General features: G+C 47.4%; 1 protein-coding gene across 1 annotated transcript in view; it reads right to left on the reverse strand.

Annotated features, from left to right (window-relative positions):
- SFXN5 (sideroflexin 5) overlaps positions 1–27,304 on the reverse strand; it is a 67,370-nt gene that overhangs the window by 5,916 nt on the left and 34,150 nt on the right. The window contains 4 exon segments of the mRNA XM_052681857.1: positions 9,516–9,633; positions 18,906–18,991; positions 21,096–21,211; positions 23,909–23,999. Coding sequence (XP_052537817.1) covers positions 9,516–9,633; positions 18,906–18,991; positions 21,096–21,211; positions 23,909–23,999 — 411 coding nt within the window.

Genomic DNA, 27,304 nt, shown 5'->3' on the forward strand with positions numbered 1-27,304 from the left:
TCTCTGAGCTCCAGCAGCTCAGGGCCAAGCCTATAGCCCTGTGGAACCTCTTCCAGGCCTAACAGTTGCAGGACCTTTTCCTAACATCCAGTCCCTTGGATCCTGTTGCTGCCACCAGAGAGAACCAAGGCCACAATACACCTCTGCTCGTAGCTTGGTGCAACCACAGTGTGAAACCACTGAGCTCTTCCACAGTGGGTCACACCAACCCCTTCCACCACCAGCAAATGCCCACCTAATGCAGCTCTGCACGCAGCAGAACCTCATTACTCTGGTTTATCATGCTTCCTCAGGGTCAAAAAACCAGTTTCTTGCCCAAATATTATTCTTTCAGATACTTCAGATCTTATTTTCATTGACAGCAGCTCCTAGTCCAGCAGCTTGCTCCAACTGATGTTTACACCAAAGGTGCATTTTGGAGCCATTGCCTGACATTGACTGTATCCCCCTGTTTTTTCTCCACCCTGCTTGAAACAACAAGGAGGGAAGCAGAATACTTGGCTGTGCTGGCTCGTGGGGCCATTGGTTTCAGAAGGTTTCTGCTTTTTGTCACGGATGCTGTGACCACCAGCATCCATCTCGTGCTCTGTACGGGCCAAAAAGAAAAACAGAGGCTCTTTTCAGACCCAGATGGGAAAGGGTTTGAGTGTGGCCACACACAGCTCTACAACATGTGTTACAGACAAAGTACGTCAGTGGCAGCGCTCGTGCCACAAGCTATTCACACCCTATCACATCTGCTGACACCTCTGCACCGTCCCCTGGAAACGACAGTGCTTTTAGCAAAGCACAAAACGCCAAGTGTCAGCAGCAGCCTGGGTGCCATGGGGCTTCTGCCCTGCAAAGAGCAGGAATATCCTCATACTCAAGAGATGTTCGGATAGAGATGTGCAACTGAGACAGCTACAGCTTAAGATGTTACCGTCCTCACCTTAAACGGGAACAACTGACCCTGCCCTGAAGCACAACAGGAGAGTCTGCAGGATTTATGGGCCAGTTATGGGATAGCACCTTCATTAAGGGGGGTTTTGCCTCCAGCTCTATGAGCATGCAGCTGCCAATGCACGGAGCTGCAAATGAGCACATCACAGCTCCTCCAGGAGAAAAATTGTATGTGTTGCTTTTACATCAGAAGTAAGCAATCGGGAGGGAAAAAAGGGAAGCGTAGCATTTTAGGCTCCTGCCCATCCAGGCTGGAGCAGAGCAGTCTCAATGCCACCAGCTCCCACTGCCCAGCAGCACATCAATTTCCGGCACTGTAGGAATGACTGATGGCAGCAGTGTCAGCAGGTGGGATGATAACACAGGGCAGCAGGCACCTAGGGCTGCAAGGCAGCTCCGGGTGCTGGGCATGTCCCTGCCTGTAACACAGCTATTCAACAGTGTTTCAACCCTCAGCTCCTGCCCTCAGCCTGGTCACCAAGGCACAAAGCATCCCACGATGCCAAAGAACCCTCCTGGTGTCACACAGGAGGACATTGGTGATGAGCAGGATGCTGGGATGAAAGGAACACATTCCCAGCAGTTCAGCCTTGGGCTTGGTTAGCACTGGGCTCTGCACAGTGTGCTCAAACCTTCCAGACTCCTACAACTGCTGAAAGATCAGTCTCCTCAACACCAGCTCCAAGACACTGAAAATTGAGGGGTCCAGTTGTATAGGGAAGGAGAGGATTGCCTACAGCACCATCATAGGATCACCATAGAATGGCCTGGGTTGAAAAGGATGACAATGATCATCTAATTCCAACCCCCTGCTATGTGCAGGGTCACCAACCAGCAGCCCAGGCTGCCCAGAGCCACATCCAGCCTGGCCTTGAATGCCTGCAGGGATGGGGCATCCACAGCCTCCTTGGGCAACCTGTGCCAGTGCCTCACCACCCTCTGTGTGAAAAACTTCCTCCTCATATCCAACCTAAACCTCCCCTGTCTCAGTTTAAAACCATCCCCCCTTGTCCTATCACCATCCACCCTCGTAAACAGCCGTTCCCCCTCCTGTTTATCTGCTCCCTTCAATGTTGGAAGGCCACAATGAGGTCTCCCCAGAGCCTTTTCTTCTCAAAGAGAAGAAACCCCAAGTTCTAAAACAAGCAAGCAAACAAATACAGGTTTTAAATAACAAGACCAAAAAAAAGCCATTACCTCAAACACAACCCTGAGAACTCCCCACTGCAGAGGTGAGGCTCTGTGGGCGTTCTGAAATTTCCCTCTTGATGGAAGTGAGCAATTAGGCTCATCCTAGCCAGAGCCCCTCAAGCAGTTGTGTTGAGGAAGAGAGCATTTGTTGCTGCTTGGTGAGAATGCTGAACCCTGCAATTCTCCAGCTATTAAGGAGGAGCTCAATAGCTGTTCAGGATTTAGGGGTATTCTTACTGCTTTAAAGAAGCAAAGCAAGCTCCTCAGGAGCCCAAACCTTCATTGCACTTCCTTCCCTTGAAGGACCAACAGCCTCATTAGAAACAGGCTGCTAGATCCAAATGATTTAAAAAGCAATTACAGATAATTATATACACTCGTGCTAGGGAAATGTGATTAATAACCCATTCTCTGCAGTAACAACCAAGCAGGCAAGTCTGGACAACTGGTTGCCTTCCTCTGCTCGTATCCTTGATGGCTCACTTGGAGCAGTCGGAGGCAAGGTTGTTTCAGATGAGCTAAAATGGATGTCTTTGAGCATGCAGAAAAGGATTCATGCAATAACTGGAGGCAGGGGTAAGCCAGGGAAGTGCCATGGATGGAGCCAGCTGCCCCAAAAGAAGACCAGCTGTTGGTGATCAATAAAAGAGCCCAAATTTTTCAGACTGGGCTTGTGGAAGGCAAGGAAAGGCTTTCAGGCCAAGCAGGAGCTTGGGGGATTGCCTGGAGCAGAGAGTGGGACCACATCTTTGTGCTGCCCTATAACAAGGGTAGGAATCCCACGGGCAGTGCTTTGGAGCTGCTGCTCTGTTTACAAGAGGTGCTGCTGAAAGGTGTCCTGAAGAAAGACAGTAATTAACAGGCCTGGAAAAAAAAAAAATGGTTTCTTTCCACAAAGTGCCTTTTAAGTATGTTTTTTTGAGCCACTTCAAGGGTTAATGTTTAGCTGTTTATCCGGAGTTGTCGGATGTCAGCTCTTTCTTTTGACTCCTAATGGCTTATAGCCATCAGGAGGTGAAGACTCCTCAAAAGAGATGGTGTCAGGAATGTTTTTTTATGCCCACCAGCACCCACACACCTGCAGGAGCCTGTGCTTGCAGGATAGATAGTTTACATACTTGAACCTGTATCCCAAGGACAGAGATATAAACATGAAACCAGATCCCATCCGACACCGCTGCTGCAGCCCCTGGGCAGCACAAAGGAGTCCATTCTCCCACACCCACTCCAATGACCACAAAAAAACACCTTGGCTTGAAGCATTGCTTCCTACTACCAGCTTTGCTGGTGCAGGGTCTGATTTTAGGGCTGGCTCCCATGAATTTTGGTGGTGAAACAAAGGGCCGCTCTCACGAGCTGACTTCAAAAAGCTGTCACAAATCAAAGCCCCTCGGACAGGGAAGGTGAGAACAAAGGCAGAGGCTCCAAATCAATCAGAGCACTGCTCACTCGTGACCTTCCCCAGCCGAGGGATGTCACTGAGCCTCGTAATTACACTGCAAGGTGCAAACAGTTGTAAACCTCACCGCTGCTATGTGATGACCCCAGAGACCAGATCCTTCCTGCAAGCAGAGCGTGTCTGTGTTCATCCCAAAGCTTCTGCTCAGATCAAACCCTCCATGCCCTGCTCAGCCACCAGCAGTACCAGCACAGGCAGGGATTGGGGTGGCAATGGCCCTTGCTACAGGAAAAGAACTCAAATGTTCTTTTCCTTAAAGCAACGTTTGGATGAGATTGAAACCTTCCCCCAGAATTGGCAGTTTAGCTCAGGGTCAGGTTCACGTTTCTTGCTCACCCCTCAGGTTGAAGCTCGGAGCAACTCCTCCTGCTCAGGAGGTTGCAGACATCACACAGTCACCTTCTTGGCATGGACCTGGTGGTGCCATGGGACTGAAGTCCTGTATCCCCGTGCCATTACTGAGAGAAGGGCTGAAATCAAGGCAGAATTGGGTACGGGGCCCTGCTCCCACAGAGAGTCACGGCCAGGGCTGTGGTTTGGTTTGGGAGAAGGAATAACTTATTGCAAAAGGAGTTAATGATGAACACTTCAGCCCCCAGACTTCAGGTCCGTGCCCATGCTGACAGCTCTGACAGAAGTACAAGACAGATGTCCTTGCTTTGTGGTCACCGGTCTCAAACGATCAAGCAAAGGCTAAAGAGATCTCTGCATTCCACTGCTCAGCTGAGGCTTGGTCCTGTCGTGCTGAAGGAACACATGGCTCTTCTGCAATTCAAAACGAAGGTTATGGTCCTGAAGTGCCAAATATCAGTTCAGATAAGCCCTGTGACAAATTAAACTAGAGAGATTCCAGAACAAAACTAACAACTCCCTGAATACTTACAAATGGTCTGTCCCTATGAGCTGCATTGGCATAGACCAACAGGAGCCAGAATCAACGCCGAGGCTCTGGGGACAACAGGTATATCCACAAGGGCTAACAGTGGGCATGGTGGTGATGATGGGTAGGTGGTTGGACTTGATGACCTCAGAGGTCTTTTCCAACCCTAATGATTCTATCAATAAGGCTGGGCCAGTAACCCAGCTTGTGCTGGATTTACAGGTAGAGATCTAGCTAGCTTACGACTTCCGTGGGCTGTTACTTATTTTAAAAGACAACCTGGCAACCTACATTTGAGTTCTGTGCAACCATTTCCAGCCTTCGTGTGCAGTCATGGCAGTGTCGTCCTGCTGCTCCCCAAGCATCACCTCCTCTGCCAACAATTTCCCCTTCCAGATGCCCTTTGTGTGAAAGGCATCACTCATTTGCCCTCCAACCCGACAGATACGAGGCCATCCTCATCGAAGAACACTTGGTGCATACCCTATTAAGCATCACCCTTCATCTGTGGGCCAGAACAAGTCTCAACACATTTCTAAATGTGTTTAAATTAGTCTCCAGCCCCGTCAGCATTAAACCACGTAGTGCCATGTAAACCCTGGGGGGTTCTGCTTAAGTAATGGGCATTAATGGGCTCACAAGAATCACCTCTACGTTTTTAGTTCACATGGAAAAGACAGAAACTGTTGTCTATGTCACTAGTTACTTTGCCCTAACAGAAACAGTACATAGGGAAGAAACCTCTTAAGTCAACGAAGGAGCATCATCTGCGTGTCAGTAGGAAGCCAAAACCTCAGGGTATGGCTTGAATCTTCTTCAGTCCTTGGCAGCCACATACAGCTGAGCTTCCAGCCTCCTGCCAGTCCTTCAGAACCTCGTGCCATTCCTTCTTTACTAAGCAGACTTCCTTTCAAGGTCAACCTCCACCCCAAGGGTAGACTTTGACCAACACACTGACGTTACCAGGCTCCCCAAAAACCATTCCTCAAACCCAAAAGCAAAGAAATACCACAGAACTTCTCACTTCTCAAACAATTTTCCCCATGGCAGCTGGCAAATCCTTTCCTTTGCTTCTCATCCAAGTTGGACAAAATTACTGCAGAGAATCCCTCTTGCTCCCCTCCCCCCATGCGATGCAATCCCAAGGGAGAAATGGTTTCATGGGGACCCCCTGCTGTCTTGCATCTGATTTCCCTCCTAAGTATGGTATAGGGAAGCGTCTCGAGGGCTATGGCTGTGACCTCCATACAGCTCTTTTGTCAAGTGCCATTTCATTAAAAAATCAGCCTTTTAACTGTGGACACATTTCAACCTCACCAAATCTGCTAATTATTGACAGTTGGTGAAGAGGAGATTTCACTTGTTCCTCCTGTTAAACTGCATCTAATTAGTAATTACTGGTTCACTGTCATCTTTACTGCAATAATCCCACTGCACATTGGCTCATTAACCTTTTGCTTTTCTAAAGCAGCCTGCCAACAAGATGAAGGCTAAAACAGATTGGAAAACAATAGCTCAGCCTTGGATTTTAGGCTGTTTATTCCCCTTGTCCTGGAGATCCAAAAGGAAGATTATTTTTAAGAAAAGGCTTTCAGCTGCAATCAGCCTCATTCCAGAAGATGGCTCGTTTTGCCCCAACTGGCTACCAAGACCCTTTAAACTCAACCTGTGGTGAGGGCACGTGTGTGATGGCGAGTGGAAGGGCTTCTCTTCCATCTGCTCTTGTCTGAGCTCCACCTCTCACCTGGCTTTATCCTTCCTTTATCACCATGACACTTGGCACTGGGCAAGGTAACCTTTGTAGCCCCTCGGAAGCTCCTCTTGGATGCCGAAAAATGAATGATCTGGATGAGCAGGGACCAAAGGGAGGAAAATCAACGGAGCAACCCCATGGTTATTTCTTTTGCTGCTACACTGAATTTCATTTGCACAAGTCCCATTTTCAGTTTGGAACTGTCACAGCTGTTTCTATTGGCAGTGCATAGCTGAGTAGGAGTTGTCAGTGGGGATGCTGTAGGATAGGCGGCTAGAAGAGAGATTCCCCGGGGGGCATGGGAGGCAGTTCAAGGTTGTGGGCTAAATGCATTAACTAGATGATTCTCCCAAACTTAACAGCAGTGAGTTATTTAATGCATATTGATGCGTTTAGGTGCTGGAGTTAACACCATGCTGGGATAAAAGCATGTTTCTGAGTGTCTTAAGCGTGCTCCATCTCAAGGACCCATGCCTTCGTGGCTCACACTGAAGTTTTATTTTTACAAGGTGATCTTCAGCACCGTAAGACCTAGAAAAAAAGCTCTAATTCTGGCATGCCAGCAAAGGGGATTCCATCTGTACGAAATCAAGGATGACTGGAGGTATTAGCTAGGCCCATGAGAAGGTCTGGATGCATTCCTTTTCCCAGCATGTGAAGGCTGTTCAGCTTCAGAATTTTCATTTAGGTGATACTGATGCTCCTGTATGCAATCAGAGATAAATCTTGATTTCTCTTACGCTCCTTTAAAACAGGAGCCACGGCTGAGGTACTTTGCTGTAAATCAGAATCAAAGCTGGGAAGACCACTCATTCAATGCCAGGTCATGCGAGCAGAGCATGACCATGGTGCTCTGAGGCTGGCAGGTATTTAGCAAGCAGGGAAGGGGCATTTAGTTGACACTTGATAATAATCCTGCATTCATATGGGACATACATTAGATCTATCACAAGGATACTTAATTCTGCTTGCAAACTCACCCCAAGTTTGAAACATGCTCTGAATAGAGAGGATCCAATGTAGCCAGTCAAGCTCCCATGCTAAAACAAGGACTTGATAACACATCAGCTTCTGTGTTTGCCCTCTGACTAAAGAAAATGGACTGTGTGTGAGTGATTAAGGGCAGAATTTGGCTCATTCACAATTCCTGAAAGGCTTGCTGCTCAGACCGCAATCATATTTTTGGAACAGAAAACACCTATTGCATCTTGTCATTAATAATTTACTCGCTGAGCAGAGCTCATCACAACAGCATCATCTTGGTTGTGCTGTACTCACAGCTGCTTCACCTGCTGCAGTTATAAAGAAAAGCAAATACACACATGAAGTCATACGTACTGATGTCCATACACACCCAGAGAGGTCAATGCTCAAACACCCAATGGTTCTGGAAGGACTGTTTTAGATAAGTCATCAGGTGGTCCCATGTGGAGCCACGGGTCAGACACGATGATCCTTAGGGTCTTTTTCAACTTGGAATATTCTGTGATTCCATGTCACTGACTCTGATCACTTGAGCACCTCAGAGGACCTGGGGATATGCTGGTGAGGAATGGGAGGAATGCCCTTACACATTTTCACACACATTTATAGTGATGCAAACCTAACAGGAAGACGGATCAGACAAAGGCTGCTTTGGAAAACCTGATTTCGTGGAGTGAAAAGACCTGAGGTCCAGCTGCGTGCACACAGCTCCAGCTGAGCAAGGACAAGACCCCAGCAGGTGAGGAGCTGCACCACCAGCTGTAGTGGTTTCTGTTCACTGACATGACGTGTGGGCAGGGAGCACGTCATTCTGTTTGATCTACTAATCAGCACTGACTCATGTTTACACTGCAGATAACATTTCATCTGCTTTTAGAAGGTCATTTTCAAGTGATGCTGTATGGTTTTTGGTATTGCCTGATGTCTGTAATTTGTATATCCTTTATTTTTCCTGTGGGCTAAGATTCATATAGCTGTTAGCATCAACACCCTTCTCCAAGCCACAAGATCAGATGCAGCCTGATACAGACTATCAGTCACTCATAAAGCTCAGTACAAAATGCAAAAGGACCTTGTGAGCTTCATTTTTACATAAAGAACTGAGATAATGAATATAATGAAAACACTGAAAATGTGCTAAATCATACAGAATTTTAGGGTCAGTTTCTTGTCTGTGTTTGAAAGAATGATTTGGTTTGGCCAAAGTTCTTAAACACGTGTGTCATCAGTGAGGAGGGAGAAAATGACAAAGAGTGCTGCTAATGGTTTGAGAAGACAGAGATTCTGAGAAAGTGGTAAATAATTGTGAGACTAAGATACAGAGACCTCTAACTTGCATGGGGAACTGCAGAAAGGAAGTTGGTGTGTATTGTGTGATGGTCAAACCTGAAGTTGCCTCCGAAAGCAGTGAATGCATGGGACATCATTTTGGGGGATGAGTGGCAATGTTACTTCTGGGTTGCTTCTGGGCTCAATGACCACCTCCTGTGGTCCTTCCTCTTTGGTTTTCTCAAAGAAGGGCTTTCAGGAAAGTCCATTGCTACCTTCTTGTTGATAAAGCTCCTTTCCCTGGATCCAGGAACATAACATGGGGAACTATGGATGTGTTCCTCCAAAAGTTGCTGGACCCGGAAAGAGCCCTCAGTCCTTCATAATGAAAACCACTGAGCAGAACTTGGGATCACAGCAGACAACTGATGGACAGGGAATTAAAGCTGAACCCATGCCAAAATGACTAACGCGTGCTGCGGATGTATGAACTCGAGCACAAGCAAGCAAATCACACAGCCCTGTAACTGGTACTTGTGCAACTTCTTACTGGAATACCACGTCTGGTTCTCGTGGAAATGCTCCAAAAAGGATGTTGACTAATTAGAAAAAGTTTAAGAAAGAGCCACATGAATCATTAAAGCATCAGAAAACACGTCTTTTAGCAAGAAGCTCCAAGATTGAGATCTATTCTGTTTCTTAAACAGAAAATTAAGGGACAGTTTCATCTCCGTCTGTAAACAGCTAGAAGAACAACAGAAAATTTGTAATGTGTTTTTCAGCCTTGCAGACAAGTGAACAGCGAGATTCCCTGGCTAGAAGTTGGGAATAAACCCATCCAGACCAAAAAAAAAATGGAATTAACCAGGAGAGACCAATACCAGTACAACAGAATTGACCAGTAGAGACTGGTTTTGTTCAAATCAGTTTTTGAAACAAACAGAACTTACATTGACAGATTACCCAGGAGAGCAAAACAAGCCACAGCACTGATAAGACAATGTGAGACAACCCTCTGCAGGAAGCAGCACACTGACCTCGGACATCTGTGGGAAGAGACTGATGGCCAAGGGAAGGGCCAGGCCAAAGGCAGCGAGGCACACAAGGCTTTGGACTGGGAGAACCATCCGGGGACGGGACCTCAGGAGCGATGTCCTGGAAAGGAAAGGTTCTGTTTAAACCATCTTGCAGATAAATTAGTTCATGCCATCATCCACATGGCGTTCAACCAGACCCACTGTTCTCCTCCACAGGTGGCGCAGGTTGCTCTTAGTGGGTCCTCCCAGCTGGAGAGAGCAAGTTCAAGCTCACCTACAGAAGATCCTAGAAGATGTCATAGAATCAAAGAATCATTCAGGTTGGAAAAGACCTCCAGGATCCCCAGGCCCAATCCCAACCCATCCCACTATGCCCAATGGCCGTCAGTGCCACATCTCCATGGTTCTGGAGCACCTCCAGGGACTTAAAACAGGATCAGTTCACAACGTTTCTCCCGTTTCAAAGCATCCCACAGTGGTGTCAGCTGCACCCAAGGTGATCTGGCCATGGACAGGCATTGCTTGCTTTAAGACTTTGCAGACTGTTGGGTGAGCAGAAGGAAATCAGACTCCTGAGAGACACTGTGAACATTGTCAGCCATATCACACAGCCGTACTGCAAAAGCCATACGACTTTGTTAACGTGGTAATAAAGTAGTAAACTTGACAATACCTTAATTTGCTAAAAATGAAACATCTGCAGAGTGGGTGATAAGGATGCTTTAACACTAGCTGTCCTCGGGGGGTATCCACCAGTTCAGGAGTTGTTAAGAGCAAATGTGTAAAGATACTGCAAGGTCAGGCTCTGATAATGACCCATTAAGTGACCCTTCTGATGCAATTAACACTGAAAGTCAGGAACAAGACCTTGCTAATAGAAGATGGCAATTTGTGTATATTTAGGGATACGGGATCTCAGATGGTTCACAGATACCAAGGGTGTCACATATAATTCAGTAGGGATTTGTTCTGAAGCTAGCTGCACCAAAACTGCAGGCATTCAACTTCTTCCTACCAACCCAAAACAAATGGAACTGAGACAGCAAATTGGTGGTGATTTTTGTTTGAGCATTCGGAGCATTTTAGCAACATGGAGAGGCAGCCACAGTTGCTAGCTCTGGCCTTTGTTCCTTAGCCCCAACGTCCATCCCCACTCTGACCATCTTGTGGATGCTGATGAGGGCATCAAACGTGGGCAGAAACCTGCAGGTCAATGCCTTTCTGCTGGGATGGCAGCACAAGAACACATCAGGCAACATTTCCCACATCGGGGCACGCCGTCAGCCTGGGGTAAAGCCTGGGTTATTTTGCAGGTGCATCTCCCAGTGCAGCTCATGCAAGATAACAGCTTACCTCAACCCCCGCCTGCCCCGTGTTTATTGCAGGCTGCAAGCAGGCACCTGATGAATGACAACGGAGCAGCTGATGTGTGGGAACTCGTTACCCTGCTGAATGCTGTCTGTGTGTCTGCACACTCAGACTCTCCGCCCTTTGTTAGCAATCCTTGCTGAAAGCTGCCTTGAGAACTGGTGTAGTAAGGAGGGAAATGCGTAACAGGGAAGGCAAATGGGATCCAGAGCTCCTCAAACGTCTCAGCTCCTCGCTGATAAGCCATGGAGACACAACTGATCCTACTGATTTGTGCTGTGAAAGACAGGCTTCTCTTCTCCAATACTCAGCTACTTTGTTTGGCATAGAACGTGACCTAAGCAAAGCCAATAAGTGTTTGTCTGAGGAGAAGAAGCTTCTGCTCCCTGCCTCATGCCACCAGCACTCACTGGGTGCCATAAATGAGACATCTGAGAACTGCCAGCAATGAGCTGCAATAACCTGTCCCTGGGATGCACTGTTGGAAGTGACTTACTCTGCTGCTTGAGTTGCTGTGCTCCACGAGGGCTCTCGTGGTGCAAATCGGGTCAGCCTCCTTGGAGCCTCCTGGAGCACAGCTCAGAGCCCAGACATCACCTGCACCACCCTGACACCTTCATTTGGAAGTTGCACCCTCTTCAATTACTGCCCTGTTGGGGACCTTATAATCACCCATGTAAAAATCCAACCAATTTAAAATGATCCCCAGTACAGCCCCTAGGTGTGACTTCCACGAGTGCTTCAGACTCAGGCCAGTTCAAATTACAAGGGCTAACCTCCTAATTAAGAAGAGTTATGGCTTGATTTAGAAAGGAGAGGGACCAATTAACACATGCAGTGTAATGTCTTAATTAGGATTCAGATTCTAAAATTTGTGTAGTTCAGAATAAATGACTCATAATCAGTTGAGAGGTCACTTTTCTTCTGTCCCCAGGAGCTCTGCTCTCGACACAGATCTCCAAAGAACTTTAAGTTAAATATTGCACGCTGCACTTTGTTAGCTGTCAAATGCTGTCAAATGCAATCAAAACCCTTTTTTCACCCATTAGCTTCCCCATTGGAAGTGGATGATTAGACTTTGGTCCCTGGAGGTGCTCAAGAAATGTTTAGATTCTGTACTGAGGGACATGGTCAGTGGGGCAATATTGGTGGTAGGTGGACAGCTGGACTGGACGGTCTTGGAGGTCTTCTCCAACTTCAATGACTTTATGATTCTATACTTCCTAATGGCTTCATTGCAGAGTATTATATTACAGCAGGTTAAAAAAAAAAGTAATGAGTCACTATTTGTTGAAGAATTCATTAGTTTACAGTGCTGTCCTCTGTCTCGAGGAGGTCTGAACCTGCAGATCCTGATGGCCCAGCTTTGCCATTGGCATCTTCTAAAGCAGACTGCTATATTCAGAAGAGCTTGTCTTCTCTGAATTCTGCAGAAGCATAACGTGAAGCTCTTCCTCCACGGGAACAGTAGTTCTATACGCTGTCATATGCATAGGTCACGAGTGGCAAAGCTCTGGTGAACTAAACCTTATTGGCACTCACACTGAACAACAAAGGGATGAAAAGCCCACGTCAAGAGAAGGTGTCATGTTGGAAGACAATAATATCCTCTGAAAGAGTGGTCAGGCTCTGGCACAGTTGCCCAGGGAGTGGAGGAGCCACTGTCCCTGGAGATGTTCCAGAACCATGGAGATGTGGCACTGAGGGTTATAGGCATGGCAGGGATGGGTTGGGCTTCTCCAGCCTCAATGATTCCATGATTTCATATCATCTATCATTCCTGTTTCAGACACCAAGTTATTGACACCAACACTGCCTCTCTAGTGACCAGCATAAACAATCAGTGTTCATGCATTTGCCTTTAGATGGAATAAAATGGATATTTTTGCAACCCTAACCCTCCTCCCTTTCTTTCTTCTTTTTTTCCCTTAAGGTTCACTCCTGCCCACAGCAAAGTGTTGCAATGAGATGAGATCCCTTCCAACCCAAGGCCATTCTATGACTCCATGACTCTTCAGCCCCTTTCCAAGTCCCCTCATTCTTATTCCTTCCTCAATTTGCTTTCACAAAATGTGCCTGGTGGATAGAAACAAGCAGCACCACACTGGGCAACTTCTGGCTCATTGCTCCAAGGTAGCACACGGAAGGAGATGCCTAAACTAGCTCAACCTCACGGGTAGCATTTCAGTATGCATGAGTGTGCACGTACGTGTAGGTACACACACAGCCACACGCATGCTTGTACAGACAGTACATCTGCTCCGCAGAGACAGCGTGTTGTAGATCTTGTAAATACACCTTCATTCAACTTTCATCACATTGTTCATTAGTGGTTTAAATTTTGCATAATTTGGCAGCTGCCTCTGGCGTTTTTCAAGAGGTACTGTAATTTATTCCATATGGAAGTCAGTCGCTGTACTAAAAAGGAGTTATCGGGTTCAGTGAACCAGAGCTGTATTTGTCTAGGAGGAGGTGTCAGATGCTAAACTAAATATGACAGGAGTTAACCAAAGTCTCCCAGCTGACAGATTCTGTGGGGTTTCTGCAGTGTTTGGTGTAAACAGGTTCAAAGCTAATACATACATCGCAAGACGCCGCGGATGCCAGCGGGGTAAGGAAAGCACAGGGGGCTGAAGCTTGGGATAACCCAAAGCATCCAGGACTCAAATGGCCCATGAGACACGAACATAACACGGGAGTGGCTGTCACACCCCACATGGTGCATGCCAAGTCCGTGCTCTCCTCACAACCTCCAATGCCAGCACCACGTCTTGCTTCAGACAGCCCTACTGCTACCTGCAGAATGGTTTGGAGCACTCATTTGGGGTCATTTGGGGAAAGCTGGCTCCTCCTTGGACCAGGGGCTGTGGCTGCCATCCTGTCCACCCAGACCACCACTGTTCTATGTCTATGCTGAAGAGAATCTCCTGTTCCAGCAATGGACCGGTGCCTGCTCCAGTGGAGGCAGCAGATGCAAATGGAATGATGTTGGGGGATTTTTTTTGTTGTTTGATTGACGTAATTAAAGGAGCAGTTTCAATGTTTACTCTGGAAACAGCCACGGCAGTTTAAGGTGTCACTGCTGGCAGCTGTTTAGCTCAAACAAACTTCACAGAGGGTTTATAGCTGGTTGGAGAGACTTGAAGAAGAGGACGAGGGGAAATGGTTTGAAGTTGAGGGAGAGGAGATTCAGGTTGGATGTCAGGGGGAAATTCTTTACAGAGAGCGGTGAGGTGCTGGAACAGCTGCCCTGAGAGGCTGTGATGCCCCGTCCATCCCTGGAGGTGTTCAAGGCCAGGTTGTTTGGGGCCCTGGGCAGCCTGGGCTGGTATGAAATGGGGAGGTTGGTGGCCCTGTGTGTGGCAGGGGGTTGGAGCTTCATGATCCTTGAGGTCCCTTCCAACCCTGTGATTCTGTGAAAAGCACCTGTAGGAAACGCATTCTGCAAACACCACCAAAAGAATAAATCCAGCAAAAGGTCATGAACATAAGGTCCAAGAGGATCTCCATGCCCATTTCTGCAGTAACAGATGTAGCTGAAGCTTAAGAAAGCCACCACCATGGAACCATGATCTGAGCACTGACTGTCCATCACGAGAATCCATCATCCCTTGAGGTCCTTTCCAACCCAAGCCATTCTATGATTCTATGATTCTATTACTCACACCATCAATATGACTTGGCCAGAGCAGCTCCCTAAGTTGATCCAGCCTTGGATTGTCCCGATTTGATGAGCTTTATGGGACAACTGATTTGCTGTGGTTCTAGCAGCTCTGCAAGCCTTAAAATTGGGGCAACATGGGGATGAAGAAAGAGTAGAAATGTTTCCCTTTCAGGGACACATCTCTCCTGCTCCCTGTTTCTGTCTCAGCTCTTGCACATTGCTAACAGTACCAATTTCATCCTTCTTCCTCCATGCAAGGTCAACTTTAGGGATGTGTGCTCCAGTCCCTGGAGCAACCCTGAGACCACCTTCTGCACATCAGACCCTTTGAAGCTGCTTGAATTATAGAGATAGAAAAGAGGCTTTAGGTTAAGGAGATGGGAATGAGAAGAATGTAGGTTCTTCTATCACCACTGGAAGCCTTTGGTTCCAAGTGTCCATGGACAGGGCAGTGGTCTGCCTGTCCACTGCTCATCCAGATCACACAATCCACGTGCCACTGAATTTCAGAGCTCAGGGGAACCTGAGGCTGGGCGTGCGTACAGATGTGGATGGTGTGCACACAGGCCATCTGCAATGGGCTTCAGATCTGCACGGAGTCAGGCAAAGGATACAGGAGAAGTGTTGGATGGTGGCAGTTGGCTGGCAGCTTTCTGGGAGAAACTTGGGCAGTTTCACACGTTTGATCATAACTACTACATAGAAGGATTCAGAGAAGCATGTAAATAAAGGGAAACGTCTGATGGACAAGAAGTCCAACTTAATGCAGTAGATGCAGTCATTGGAACAGGCTGTCCAGAGAAGCTGGCAGAGTCACCAGCCCTCGAGGTGTTTAAGAACCACAGCATTGGGGGATATGGTAAAAAAAAAAAACCCAAGGAGGCTGTGGATGCCCCATCCCTGCAGGCATTCAAGGCCAGGCTGGATGTGGCTCTGAGCAGCCTGGTCTGCTGGTTGGTGACCCTGCACATAACAGGGGGTTGGAATTAGATGATCATTGTCATCCTTTTCAACCCAGGCCATTGATTGATTCTGTGGTTCTATGGTCAGTAGGCATAGTGGGGTGGGTTAAAGTTGGGCTTGGTCATCTTAGAGGCCTTTTCCAACCTGAATGATCCTGCAGTTCTATGTAGCTGTCCTAACACTCTGTAATGCAGAGGTACCAGTGAAGTTTCCATTGTCTGACCCAGTGTCAGTCAGATCCCACGGATGAGTCTTCTCCATCTCACAGACAATACAAAACCAATATTTTCCCGTATTAAAGTTGCCAACACAGATATTATTTATAAAACTTAAAAGAGAATACATCTGCACAAAATAACTGACACCGTGTTCCCCGCATGGCATATGCAGTCTCAAAATAAACATTGATTCTATATGTTAGCTGCTTCAACAGAGCGTCCAAGCAGCAGGAAATGCATGAAACATGGGGAAAGAATGGAGCGCCGCGGAGCTCAGCAGTGGGAGGTAACATTGAATTACTTGGAGAGCAGAGAAGGCGGCCCTGGGAGTTAAAATACACAGCAGGCAAAGAGACGAGAGAAGCCAAGAGAGCTGAAAAAAAATGGCACAAGAGACGAGAGAGGCAGCTGGGGGAGTTAAAACATGCAGATGGAGAGATGGCTGAGAGAGAGGAAAGACCTGGATCCAAGTGGAAAGACGGCGACCAGGAACTGGCCACTTAAAATAAACTTTCCCGACGCCGAGACAAAAAGGAGGGAGCAGGTTCTGCAGAACCAAAAACCACCGCTGGGAGAACGTGGTTTGCTCCTGGGTGCTGCAACCCCCCGAAAAGCAGCACCGTCCCCCGCAGAGCTGTTCCCTCCTGCAGCACAATCGCAGCTGCACGTGGCTCAGGAGAGCTTCCAGACTGGGACTTCTGCTTCCAGAGCCCCAGCCTTCAAACACTGAGCCACAGCCCTCATCTTCTTTTTTATTTATAGATGCTGTGAGGACTTGTATAAATAAATTGATAATACATGCCGTGATAACGACTCCCAGGCTTGATAACAATTCCCTGGCTAACCCAAATTCTATTAAATTTTAAAAGTTACACTTTTCACCCAATGCTTCAAATTTATTTACAAAATGATGTCTCCACTCTGACTGGTTGGATGGGGCCCTGGGCAGCCTGGTCTGGTATGAAATGGGGAGGTTGGTGGCCCTGCATGTGGCACAGCTGGAGCTTGATGATCCTTGAGGTCACTTCCAACCCAAGCCATTCTATGATTCTATGCCTGCACCCTTCATTTAAGAGATCTGTGAGCCCACATGGACTGCAAATCCCTCAGATATGGAAAGGGATGCTTCCACATCCCATAATACCAGCTGCCAAACCACAGCCTCTGCGTGGCCAAACTGCTCCCCACTCTCTGTCCCTCTCCCTTCTCATTCAGGCTTCCAGGAATCCAAAGACATTTAAAGGGAAATCCAACAGTAGGCACAGAGCTCTAAGTGGAATTCAGGCCAAATCCGTGCCTGTGTATTTTACACCTACAGAGTTTCATTTGGTGGGTGGTGACAAGGAAAGTATTCTCTCCCAAACCTGAACTTGGACTGCCTTTTAGTTAAAACGATGACTTTCTGAACAAAAAAAAATGCTCCTGCATATCCCCATTTGCTTGACAGATGAATTTTGTTTCAGTGCATCTCGCCCAGAGCATGCCCGCGTTCAGTTAAACCTCATGGCATCAGTGCAGGAGGTGGTGATGCCACAAGAACAAAGCGTGTTTCATTATCAGTGTTATTTAAGCCTATGGGTGCTTTGCAAGACCCAGGATGGTTCTCAGCGTTGGAGATGATCATTCACTGACCAATTTTCTGCAAACTCTGAGTTTCTGCACATCGAGATTTTTGGGTGCTTATGGCAACTGGAAGAGCAAAGATCCTCCTGGGATATTATAGTTTGTACTGTGGGGTGGCCCCACTGGTTGAACTGCTCATAGAATCATAGAATGGCTCGGGTTGGAAGGGACCTCAAGGATCACGAAGCTCCAACCCCCCGCCACACACAGGGCCACCAACCTCCACATTTCATAGCAGCCCAGGCTGCCCAGGGCCCCAAACAACCTGGCCTTCAACACCTCCAGGGATGGACGGGGCATCACAGCTTCTCTGGGCAGCTGTTCCAGCACCTCACCACTCTCTCTGTCGAGAACTTCCCCCTCACATCCAACCTCAATCTCCCCTCCCTCAACTTCAAACCATTTCCCCTTGTCCTGCTGTTATCTACCCTTTCACAGAGCTGACTCCCCTCCTGTCTGTAGGCTCCCTTTAGGTACTGCAGGCTGCAATGAGGTCACCCTGCAGCTTCTCTTCTCCAGGCTGAACAAGCCCAGCTCCCTCAGCCTGTCTTCATAGGGAGGTGCTCCAGCCCTCTGACCATCTTTGTGGCCTCCTCTGAACCCTCTCCAACAGCTCACCAAGACAGAACCAGAAAGCAACACACGGCTGTGTGAAGTCAGGAGGAACACAGGCTGCCACTTAGCAAGACTGTGCCCTGCTGCAGGGAACAACCACAGTCATTTGAAAAGCAGCACATCTTGTCAGCAAGGGCTGAAAACACTGACTTCTGAGTTCCAGGTGAGTTTGTTGCTGCATTTTTCCTCACACCCAGCTCATGGGAAGAACTGATCTCAGTGTGAGCCTCTGGGTGCTGGAGGGATACGGAAAAGAAATATTTGTAAAAATATTGGGAAGCTAAAAATCTCAGCGCGTACAGAAGCAGACCCAACCCTTCCATTAAGGAGAGCAAATTGCCCAGGGGTATTTCTACAAGGGCACACAAGGCTAACCAAAGCCATGGGTCAATCCCCAGTTGTGTTAATTGCTATTTACTTTGTCAGCAGAGTGCTTTAGAGCAACCACTATCAACAAATTTGTTCAAAGAGTGCTTCCAGCTTGGCTGTCTGGACAAAGGCAACAAGCCTTTTAGCATCTCTGTCTTTCACTGCACTGATGAGTCTCCAAAGACTGAGCAGAAGGAAAAAAACAGAGGTGTTGGAAAGCAAGTTGAGAAGAAGGTCCTATGGCAAGGGCAGGTTGTTGGGGCTTTTTGTCATCAAGAAATGTGAAAGGAGGCATTTAGACATGAATAATAATCCTGCCCACTCTCCTAGTCCTCCAGAAGAACATCTGTGAGGAATGATTCTGGTGTAAGAAGAGCTGGAAGTCAACATTTCTGATTATTTGTGCTCTGTCTCTCAACCTACACCAATGGCCAAAATTTCCCTCCCCACCCCCCAAAAAAAAAGTCCTCGATGGAGCAATGCTAAGAAATATCACTGAATAACACCTACTGAGGATCTTTTCTTCCCCCCCTCTGGAGAAGTGCCCCCTGCATGTTACCCAACACTTACTTTTCCAGTATGGACATAATAATTGGAGGTAGAACCAGTATAGGCATCGGCAGGACCACTCTAGTCAGGGCTGTTTCAAGCAGTGCCTGGAAAGGAAGAACAAACCAACAAATGTAAGACATTTACAACAAATCTCAGCATTTACCTGCGCTGAGCAGTCGGTGTGCAGACACAGAAATGCTTTGCCTGGCCTCTCATGTTGCAGACATGAATAAATATACCAGAACACATTTCCAAGTTTGATATCAGCTATTTGTACCCAAGTGATTTTTGCTCTGTTGCTACAAACGTTGGGCTGGAGCCCTTGCTTGGGTGTAAAGCAGAGATGAATGCAGGCAGTAGGGCTGTGCATCTCATAGCCTCTGTGGTGTTAATGCACGGGACCACAACAGTCACACCACCATATCCCCACCCAAACGTGATGGTGCTGCCTGGCAGATGCTGCATGGTGAAATATCTCCAGATGGGTTAAGGAGCAGTGCCAGTCCTTTCTCCCTTACTTGAGTTCCAGCCCCAGCACAAGACTTGCTGTAGAACAGCTTGGCAGCATGACAGATACAAATCCCCTGAGATGAGACCTAAACATGACCATGGATGCTCTAGGAGGCAGCACTGTGTTTCCATTTACCTCTTCCAGCCACTTTTGTCAGCACTCCATGGGATGCCCCAAGCACTCTGACCATGTGTGGGGCTTTGCCAGATGTAGGTAGAGATTACTGCAGGTCTGGGGTGGGAATGCTGATGTTTACACATCCAGCCAGGTTTGGGAGCACTTGATCCTTTCCAACCAGAAGGTCTCAGAGAGGCACAGATGTGTAGCCCTAAGGATCTGTCAAATTTTACACCCCAAAAACCAGCACTGTGCCATTCAGGAAGAAGCATCAGGACAACACGGCATCTGAGCAGAAGTCCTCTGAAATCTAAAGCTTCAACTCCACTTAAATCAGTACCTCCAATTTTAATAACTATTTTCTATGCTGCCTGTCTTCCCCTGGACCATTAGGATGGAGAGGGGAAGCAAGGTCTTGAAGCCAGTGATGTTAAGTGAGGCAAACTGGCTCAATCAAGAAGCTCTGAGCCCTTCAACAGATTGTTTTAAGCTCCCTGTTAAACAACAATATGGAGATATATTAGAGATCTCCCATTTCTTGCCTAGGACTGTAAATCTGTACATTAATTGCTGTCTATGAAGTGCCTTAAGAGCCTTGGACAGAAGGAGCGAGAGAAATGCCAAGCATTATATTATTAACTCCTCTGCCTGGGCGTGTGCTTCTGTACATGCTTTACATTTCAGATGAAAGCCCACTTGGAAACAACACGCCTCAGACAATCAGATGATGCTCAGAAGACAAAAGTATGCAAGAAGGGAAAAAAAGGGAGTAATTGCAAGCAGATGGCAGAGAGTAGAAGGCAACAGGGGAAAAACAAGCCAGGTGTTAGCACAAGGCTACAAACATCTGGCTGCCCTTACGGAGCCTGGGTTGGCAGTGTTAACACAGTTCTGACATGGCAAGGGTTAAAATGCAACTCAGCTTGAGAATGAAGCCTTCCTCACTTAGAAAAAGGTGTAAGTTATCTCTGCTTCGAATTCAACGTGAACTGCTTACAAGTTACCACTAAGAAATCCTAAGGCTGTGAATGCAGTGGGGTGGTGGTGCAGGATCTCCCTGATGGCAGTCTGCTCCCTTCCAAACCACTGTGGCAAGCCAGTGGGCTGCTGGGCATGAGCCTGGGTCCACCAGCATACTCCAATCTATGCATGACATGAGCTTGTGTCCACCAGCACACTCCACTCTGTGGCCACCCAACCACATGCATGGCTGCAAAGAGGCATTAAGTCTTGCAGCTTAATTCTTCATGCATGATGAGTAGAGGCCATCCAGTTCTAGCTCTAAATCATCAGTTCCATCAGTTCCTACAGCTGTGGGAGCTGCTGAGCCTGAATCACAGAATCATAGCATGGCCTGGGTTGAAAAGGACAACAATGATCATCAGTTCCAATCCCCTGCTGTGTGCAGGGTCATCAACCAGCAGCTCAGGCTGCCCAGAGCCACATCCAGCCTGGCCTTGAATGCCTGCAGGGATGGGGCATCCACAGCCTCCTTGGGCAACCTGTGCCAGTGCCTCACCACCCTCTGAAGGCCAGCTGTGTATGTGCAAGTGCTCACCAGGTACAGCTCAGGTACATACATGTTTTGCAGCAATTCTGGAAGAGCCGACGATGTTTCCATTATTGTCCAAAACATCAATTCCTTCTTCCAGCTCCGTGTGCCTCATCAGGACAACGTTGCAGATATTGGCACTGGCTGAGGATGAGAAAAGCATGATGATTAGCATCGCAGCCCCGGTCAATACCACATGGCAGGCTTCTGTTCTCCACACCATCTCTTCAGCTTTGCTTTCATCAATCTGCCAAGAAGTTTCTGAAAGTCAACGATTCATTCTTGTACTGAGACAGAGATGTGATGCTTAAGAAGGGAATGGTAGTAATTTCCTTTAACACGGCACAATCAGGAGCACACTGACACAAAACAATACAGGTATTTCCAGATGTCGGTGTCCATCCATGTTCCCAACTCCCATTGTGACCATTCATTCTACACCTGACATTGAGATTTGGCAAGTCAAAACAAGGCTTAACCCTGCTGACCAGCTGGGCTTGGACAACCAGGCACTGATTTTGGACAGCTGCTCCTTCTGAAGGTAGGTACACCCCAGCTGGATTTACCTCTCTCACTAATCCAGCAGATAAACTCTTCTTAAACAATGAATATGAGGAGCTGTGATGGAAATCACCACAAGTGATTTCATCGAGCTGTGAAGGACAGCTGAGCTTTGAGCTCAGAGGAGGACAGCCGTTTTGTCTGAACCAAAGACACAAGGCTAGGTTGCTTTCATGGACATGCACGGTGTTAGCAGTGCTCCTGCTGACCGTCTGCCCTCATCTTTCATGCTTTAGGGGGAAAAAGGGCTCTGTGGACTGATTTTGCAGTGGTGGGTATGGTGGGGCACGACAGGGATGCGTTGGGGTTGGCCATCAAAGCATCTGAGAAATCCCAGCCCTGCACCCACACCTCAGTGGGGACAGATCACCTTCCTGCAAAACCTGCCCCTGCTCATCTTCTGCCCCTCATCTTCTGCTGTCTTCCCCAAATTACCCCCAAATCCCTCACCCAGGGCAACACATGGGGCTGGTGGTCCACAAACACCCTTCCCAGCTGCAGCCTTCCTCCAGGTTCCGTGCAGAAACGCTCAAATCTCTGCAGGAAATCCTTAAAATTTTCCATAGAAAAGCTACTAATTCCTCCAAAAGTTTTCTTTTCCACAAGCTGGCATTTTCCAGCAACTCCACCCCCCCCCCCCCCCCCCACCACATTTTGTTTTTCCAACCAGAACTAATGCAAAGCCACTGTTGCTGCAGTACCACCGCTTCCAAAAATGTGTTTCTGCGTTGCTTGATGGGTTAATATTCACTAATTAATCTCAACTCATGTCATATAACAAATGTCTAATTTTTTGAGGGTGGTGGGTGGGTGAGCCCTATATGAACGCAGCTCCCTGCAATCAAGGATGATTTGTGGTGACAAATGCTCCTTACACTCGAGAAGAAGAGGAACATACACACACGCACACTCTGTCTCTCTAATATTCTAACTACTGGACCACTCTTCCCATCTATCAAACTATCTGTGGTACCAACCCTTCAGCTCACCAAGCCACAGTAAAAAAGACACTGAGTATTCATTTAAAGCAGATTTAGTCCCCTGTGTTTTCTTGCTTTCTTTTTTCTTTTTCCAACAAAACTGCACCAGAAGAGATGCTCTGTGATGCAAAGGTGGACTCGACGGTCCTTCTAGGTCACTTCCAACTCAGGTTATTCTATGATTCAATTAAATGTAGGTTTCATGAAGGTTTCAAATAGAAGGGGAAATGAGAAATAATTAAATACATGCATAGACGATCTGATTTTCAGAATTTAGAAAAAAAAAATGTGGCAATATAAGCTAGAAATGACTTCTGTGAAAGCAGGCAGGGTTGACTGGAAAGTGGGTTCAGACACAAAAGCAGCTGTCTGCCCTAACCCTCTGTGCACCTCTTTTCATAGGACAAGGGGAAACTAAAAGAGGGGAGATTTAAACCAGACCTAAGAAAAACATTTCTTTCAGTAAGGGCTGTGAGGCACTGGTTGCCCAGAGAGGTGGTGGGTGCCCCATCCCTGGAGACAGCCAAGGTCAGGCAGGATGGGGCTGTGAGCACCCGATGGAGCTGTGGGTGTCCCTGTTCACTGCAAGGAATGGGACCAGATGGCCTTTAAAGGTCCCTCCCAACACAAACTGTTATGCTATTGGTGGAGTAGAGTCACCATCCCTGCAGGTGCTCAATAACTGTGGAGATGTGGCATTGGTCAGTGGGCATGGTGGGATGGGTTGGGCTTGGGGATCTTGGTGCTCTTTTCCCAACCTTAACGACTCGGTGATTCTCTGATTCTCAGGGAAGCTGCTTAATCCTGTGTGCAGTGGAACAAGAGCCTAACATTAGCTTCTGCTTTTCACGTAGAAAAAGCTAACTTTTGCCCTTTGGCTGCAGGCTGGCAGTTCAGAAGCAATGGGCAGGCATATCTTAATTAAGGAATTCACCCAGGTCTGCAAATAGGTAACTCAGAGCTTTCAAAGCCACCAAAACAGCAATTAGCAGGAGGATTCCTGATGTCCTGACACATAATGAAGCACGACAGTACGCAAATAAAAGAACTAGAGAATTAATTATGAGCTAAGCTAAACAAATTAATTATGGGCTCTCAATCAATGCTGACACGGATACAACCTGCTGCTCACGACACCTTGGGATGCAACAGAAGAGCCCACAACTTCCCATGTGCATCTCTGACTCAGACCCAACCTGAGTTGTGCTCCATCCATCCCCGTGGGTGGATCCATTCCCCATCAGCAGTTTTTACCCACGGTCAGGGTATGAAAATACAGAGAAAAGGAGTGATTTCTTACCAACAGCGGGGAATGGCACAAACCTCTGGATCAAGAGACGAGTGGCGGGGGTAAACTTGTTTGCTCTCTGTACCAGAACATTAAGGCCCACCTTGGAACACAAGAAGAAAACAAAAGAACAGAAAAACAGCAACATTTAGAACGATAGAATCATAGAACACCCCGAGTTGGAAGGGACCCACAAGGATCATCGAGTCCAACTCCTGGTTCCACACAGCACCACCCAAAAAACAACTAGAACTTAGCTAGGAAGAGCAGGACAGTGCCACAGCTTGCAGACAGCAACAGAACCCTACACAGGGATGGATTGGGCCCCTCTCCATGCACAGAATCACAGAATGGCTTGGGTTGGAGGAGACCCCAAGGATCATCAAGTTCCAACCCTTTCGCCACAGGCAGGGCCACCAACTTCCATACCTAATACTAGTCCAGGCTGCCCAGGGCCCCATCCAACCTGCTCTTGAACACCTCCAGGGATGGAGCATCCACAGCCTCTCTGGGCAGCCTGTTCCAGCACCTCACCACTCCATTCTTCTTTGGGGAACTACATCCCATTGCTGTAGGGTTCTGTTGCGTTGAGTTCAACCCTTGATGGGTTTTAAGCCATTTGCAAGCAAAAGACAGCCAGGAAACCACTGCGTTGCTCTCATGGAACTGCTCCTCACTGCACTTTATGCAATTCAGCAGCATTTTCCAGCAAACTTTCCCATCTGCTGGCTTTCCCATCTAGTCCTTGCCCAGTTGTATTGCTCCAACACAACTCATCCCTCCTCCTGTGGCCGTGCACAACACATCGCTTCACTCCCATCAAATATTTGGGCTACAAAGGAGCTATTAATAGGAGCAAGAGATAGTAGGCAGCTCATTACAACCACAGATCTTTTTTTGGGTGCCTCCTCCAGCACGTGTGTGATGCAGATCTCTCCAGTTTCACAAAGGATCTAAGTCACAGAGACTGTTTCACAGCTCTGTGGTCAGATACTGGTGATAGTTGGAGAAATTCCATCAAAATTAAGTTTTGATCAGAAATTGGGGTCATTCACCAAACCAACCCATTAGCAGGGAATGGCTCCAGCCTTCAAATTAGTTCCCCCCACGATGTTTTTCTCTTTCAAAGAAACAAACACGCAGACAAAATCCAACTGTCCCCAACCGGGAATTTTCGGACGCAAATGGAAAAAAGTTGTGAGCAACGCTCGGCCAAAACGTTTTCAGCCAAAAAATGCAGCAAAATTAAATTAAAAAAAAAAAAAAAAAAAAAAAAATCAGCCAAAGCCAAAAATCTGCCAACAAATAGTGATTTGGGGCAGAACATATTTTGCAAGCTGCTACATTATACATGCATCCGCAGCGCATCTCGTCTCTTTGTAGGCTGCGAGGAAGATGTGGAGAAGCACAACTGCTGGGCAAGCCCTGTATAGGCAGTGTTGGATCCCAGGACCCGTAAAGCATTTCTAGAGCCCCATGAAACCACTGCTGAGACCCCAAAGGAAACCCTCCCTCCTGATCCCAAAGAGCCGGAGCGTTTCCTCTTATTCCTGCCATGAATAAAGGGCTTCGTCTCCATCTTCTTCCCTCTCAAAAATGACTTGATTGCTGTTTTCTTACATTATCCAAGCTTGGGGATTTGTAGAATTGAACATTCTTCCAAACATTCATCTGAAAAAAAGTGTGCCTGTAAAAGTGAAGCTACAACGGCCCCCAGCACGGTGCTGCCCTGCAGACCGAGTATTTATAGCCTGCAGACAGTTCATCTGCGGAGATGACAAACCGTGTTGGGTTTCCAGCCTCTGCTCGTAGGTTTGATGGAAGGATTTGAACGTGAAGCTGAAGAGCAGCAGCTCTGGAAACAGAAAAGATGCAGCCGAGCCCTGGAGCGACGCTGCTGTGAGGTTGGTGGTAATAAAAAGCATTTTACTTTCAGATTCAATTTGGTGCTGCAGACGAACTCGCTCCTCCACTTACAGCAACCACCCCGCTGTGAATATGAAATTAAACATTGCTACAGATTTGAATCCAATCTCCTGAATTCCCAACACGAGGACCAGGTTTAAAGGACTAATGAGGGTTTGTTTTTTACAGTTGTGCAATGACTCGAGTCGACCTGTGAACTTCTTCTTGCAGATCATGGAGAGGGACAGCAGCGTGAGGGCAAGAGAACATCCAGCCCTGAAATGGAGCTCCTCCACCAGCAAGAAGCCAGTGGCTTTAATTCCTAGGGCTGGCCAAAGAACACCGACTGCGGAGTCAAATTCATCACTGGAGCTAAGAAAACAACCGCGGGAGTATTATTATCCTCACCCTGCCCACAGTCTGAGTCACAGAGCTGGGATCCACAACGCTGTGCTGTGCAAACACGCAACGGAGTCAGGTGGGATTCATCAGAGCAAATGTGGTACCTCCAGATGGGCTCGCTTTGCAGTCCAGCCCTGAGAAACGTGCCTTTTTTCAGGGTGTTTATTCTCCTCCCAAGATAGACATTTGTGTGCTCACACAGAACACCCCTAGCGGTGCCCATTCAGCTCTGCTGACTGTGAAAGGAGCCCGGGGACTGAGCTGGGATGAAAATACCCACGGTGGTGATGTCCAAACTCAGGCCCAGTGAGTGCTCCTTGTTGCAGCTGTGATCTCCGAGCATGGCTTTTAAATAGGAGTTTCATTGTAGAACTGATTCGGGATATTCCCATGATGCAACCCAGACTAGGGGATGGATCCAGCTTTTTAAAATTGCACCTTCTTTGAGGTTTCATTCTACACAGCCCATCAGCTGGGATGACAGTGCATCCTGATGAGCTGGGGAAGCTGGGTTTTGGGGATGTTGAACTCCTGCACCATGAAACCAGGGTTGGTGGAGTGGGAGACTGTGCGTAATCAGCTACCGAGAGATTCCCTTTTCTTCCCCCTTTCTCTTTCTTTTCCTTCCTGCCCTAAAAAGTTCTGACTTCATATCCACTACAATATGAATTTGAAAAGCGTGGAAAACACAAGACCAAAACAAAAAAAAAATCCTTTTTTCATTCTAAAAAATCCAACTTTTTACTTTATGACTGCTAATATTTTTGAAGCCTGAGGAGCAGCTTTTCAATTCCTCACGTCGGCAATGACTGACTCACTTGAAGGAGCTCCAACCCTACCCCCCCTTGAGCCACAGCAGTAAATACATCAAATCACTCAAAAAGAAGTGATTTTGCATTATTTTGACAGCAAATTTTTTTTTACTAAACAGAAGAAATCCCACAAAGAAGGCAGACATGGGTTGGAAGATGCTGATGAGATGGGTCTCTACACTTCATTGTGTGGGTTAGAGCTCCACTGATGCAAGGGATTCGGCTTTCACAAAATCATAGAATCCATGGAGTTGGAAGGGCCAACCAGTCCAACTTTCCTGCAGTGAAC

This window comes from Tympanuchus pallidicinctus, unplaced genomic scaffold, assembly GCF_026119805.1.
Source record: "Tympanuchus pallidicinctus isolate F22 unplaced genomic scaffold, pur_lepc_1.0 scaffold2, whole genome shotgun sequence".
Lineage (NCBI taxonomy): Eukaryota > Metazoa > Chordata > Aves > Galliformes > Phasianidae > Tympanuchus > Tympanuchus pallidicinctus.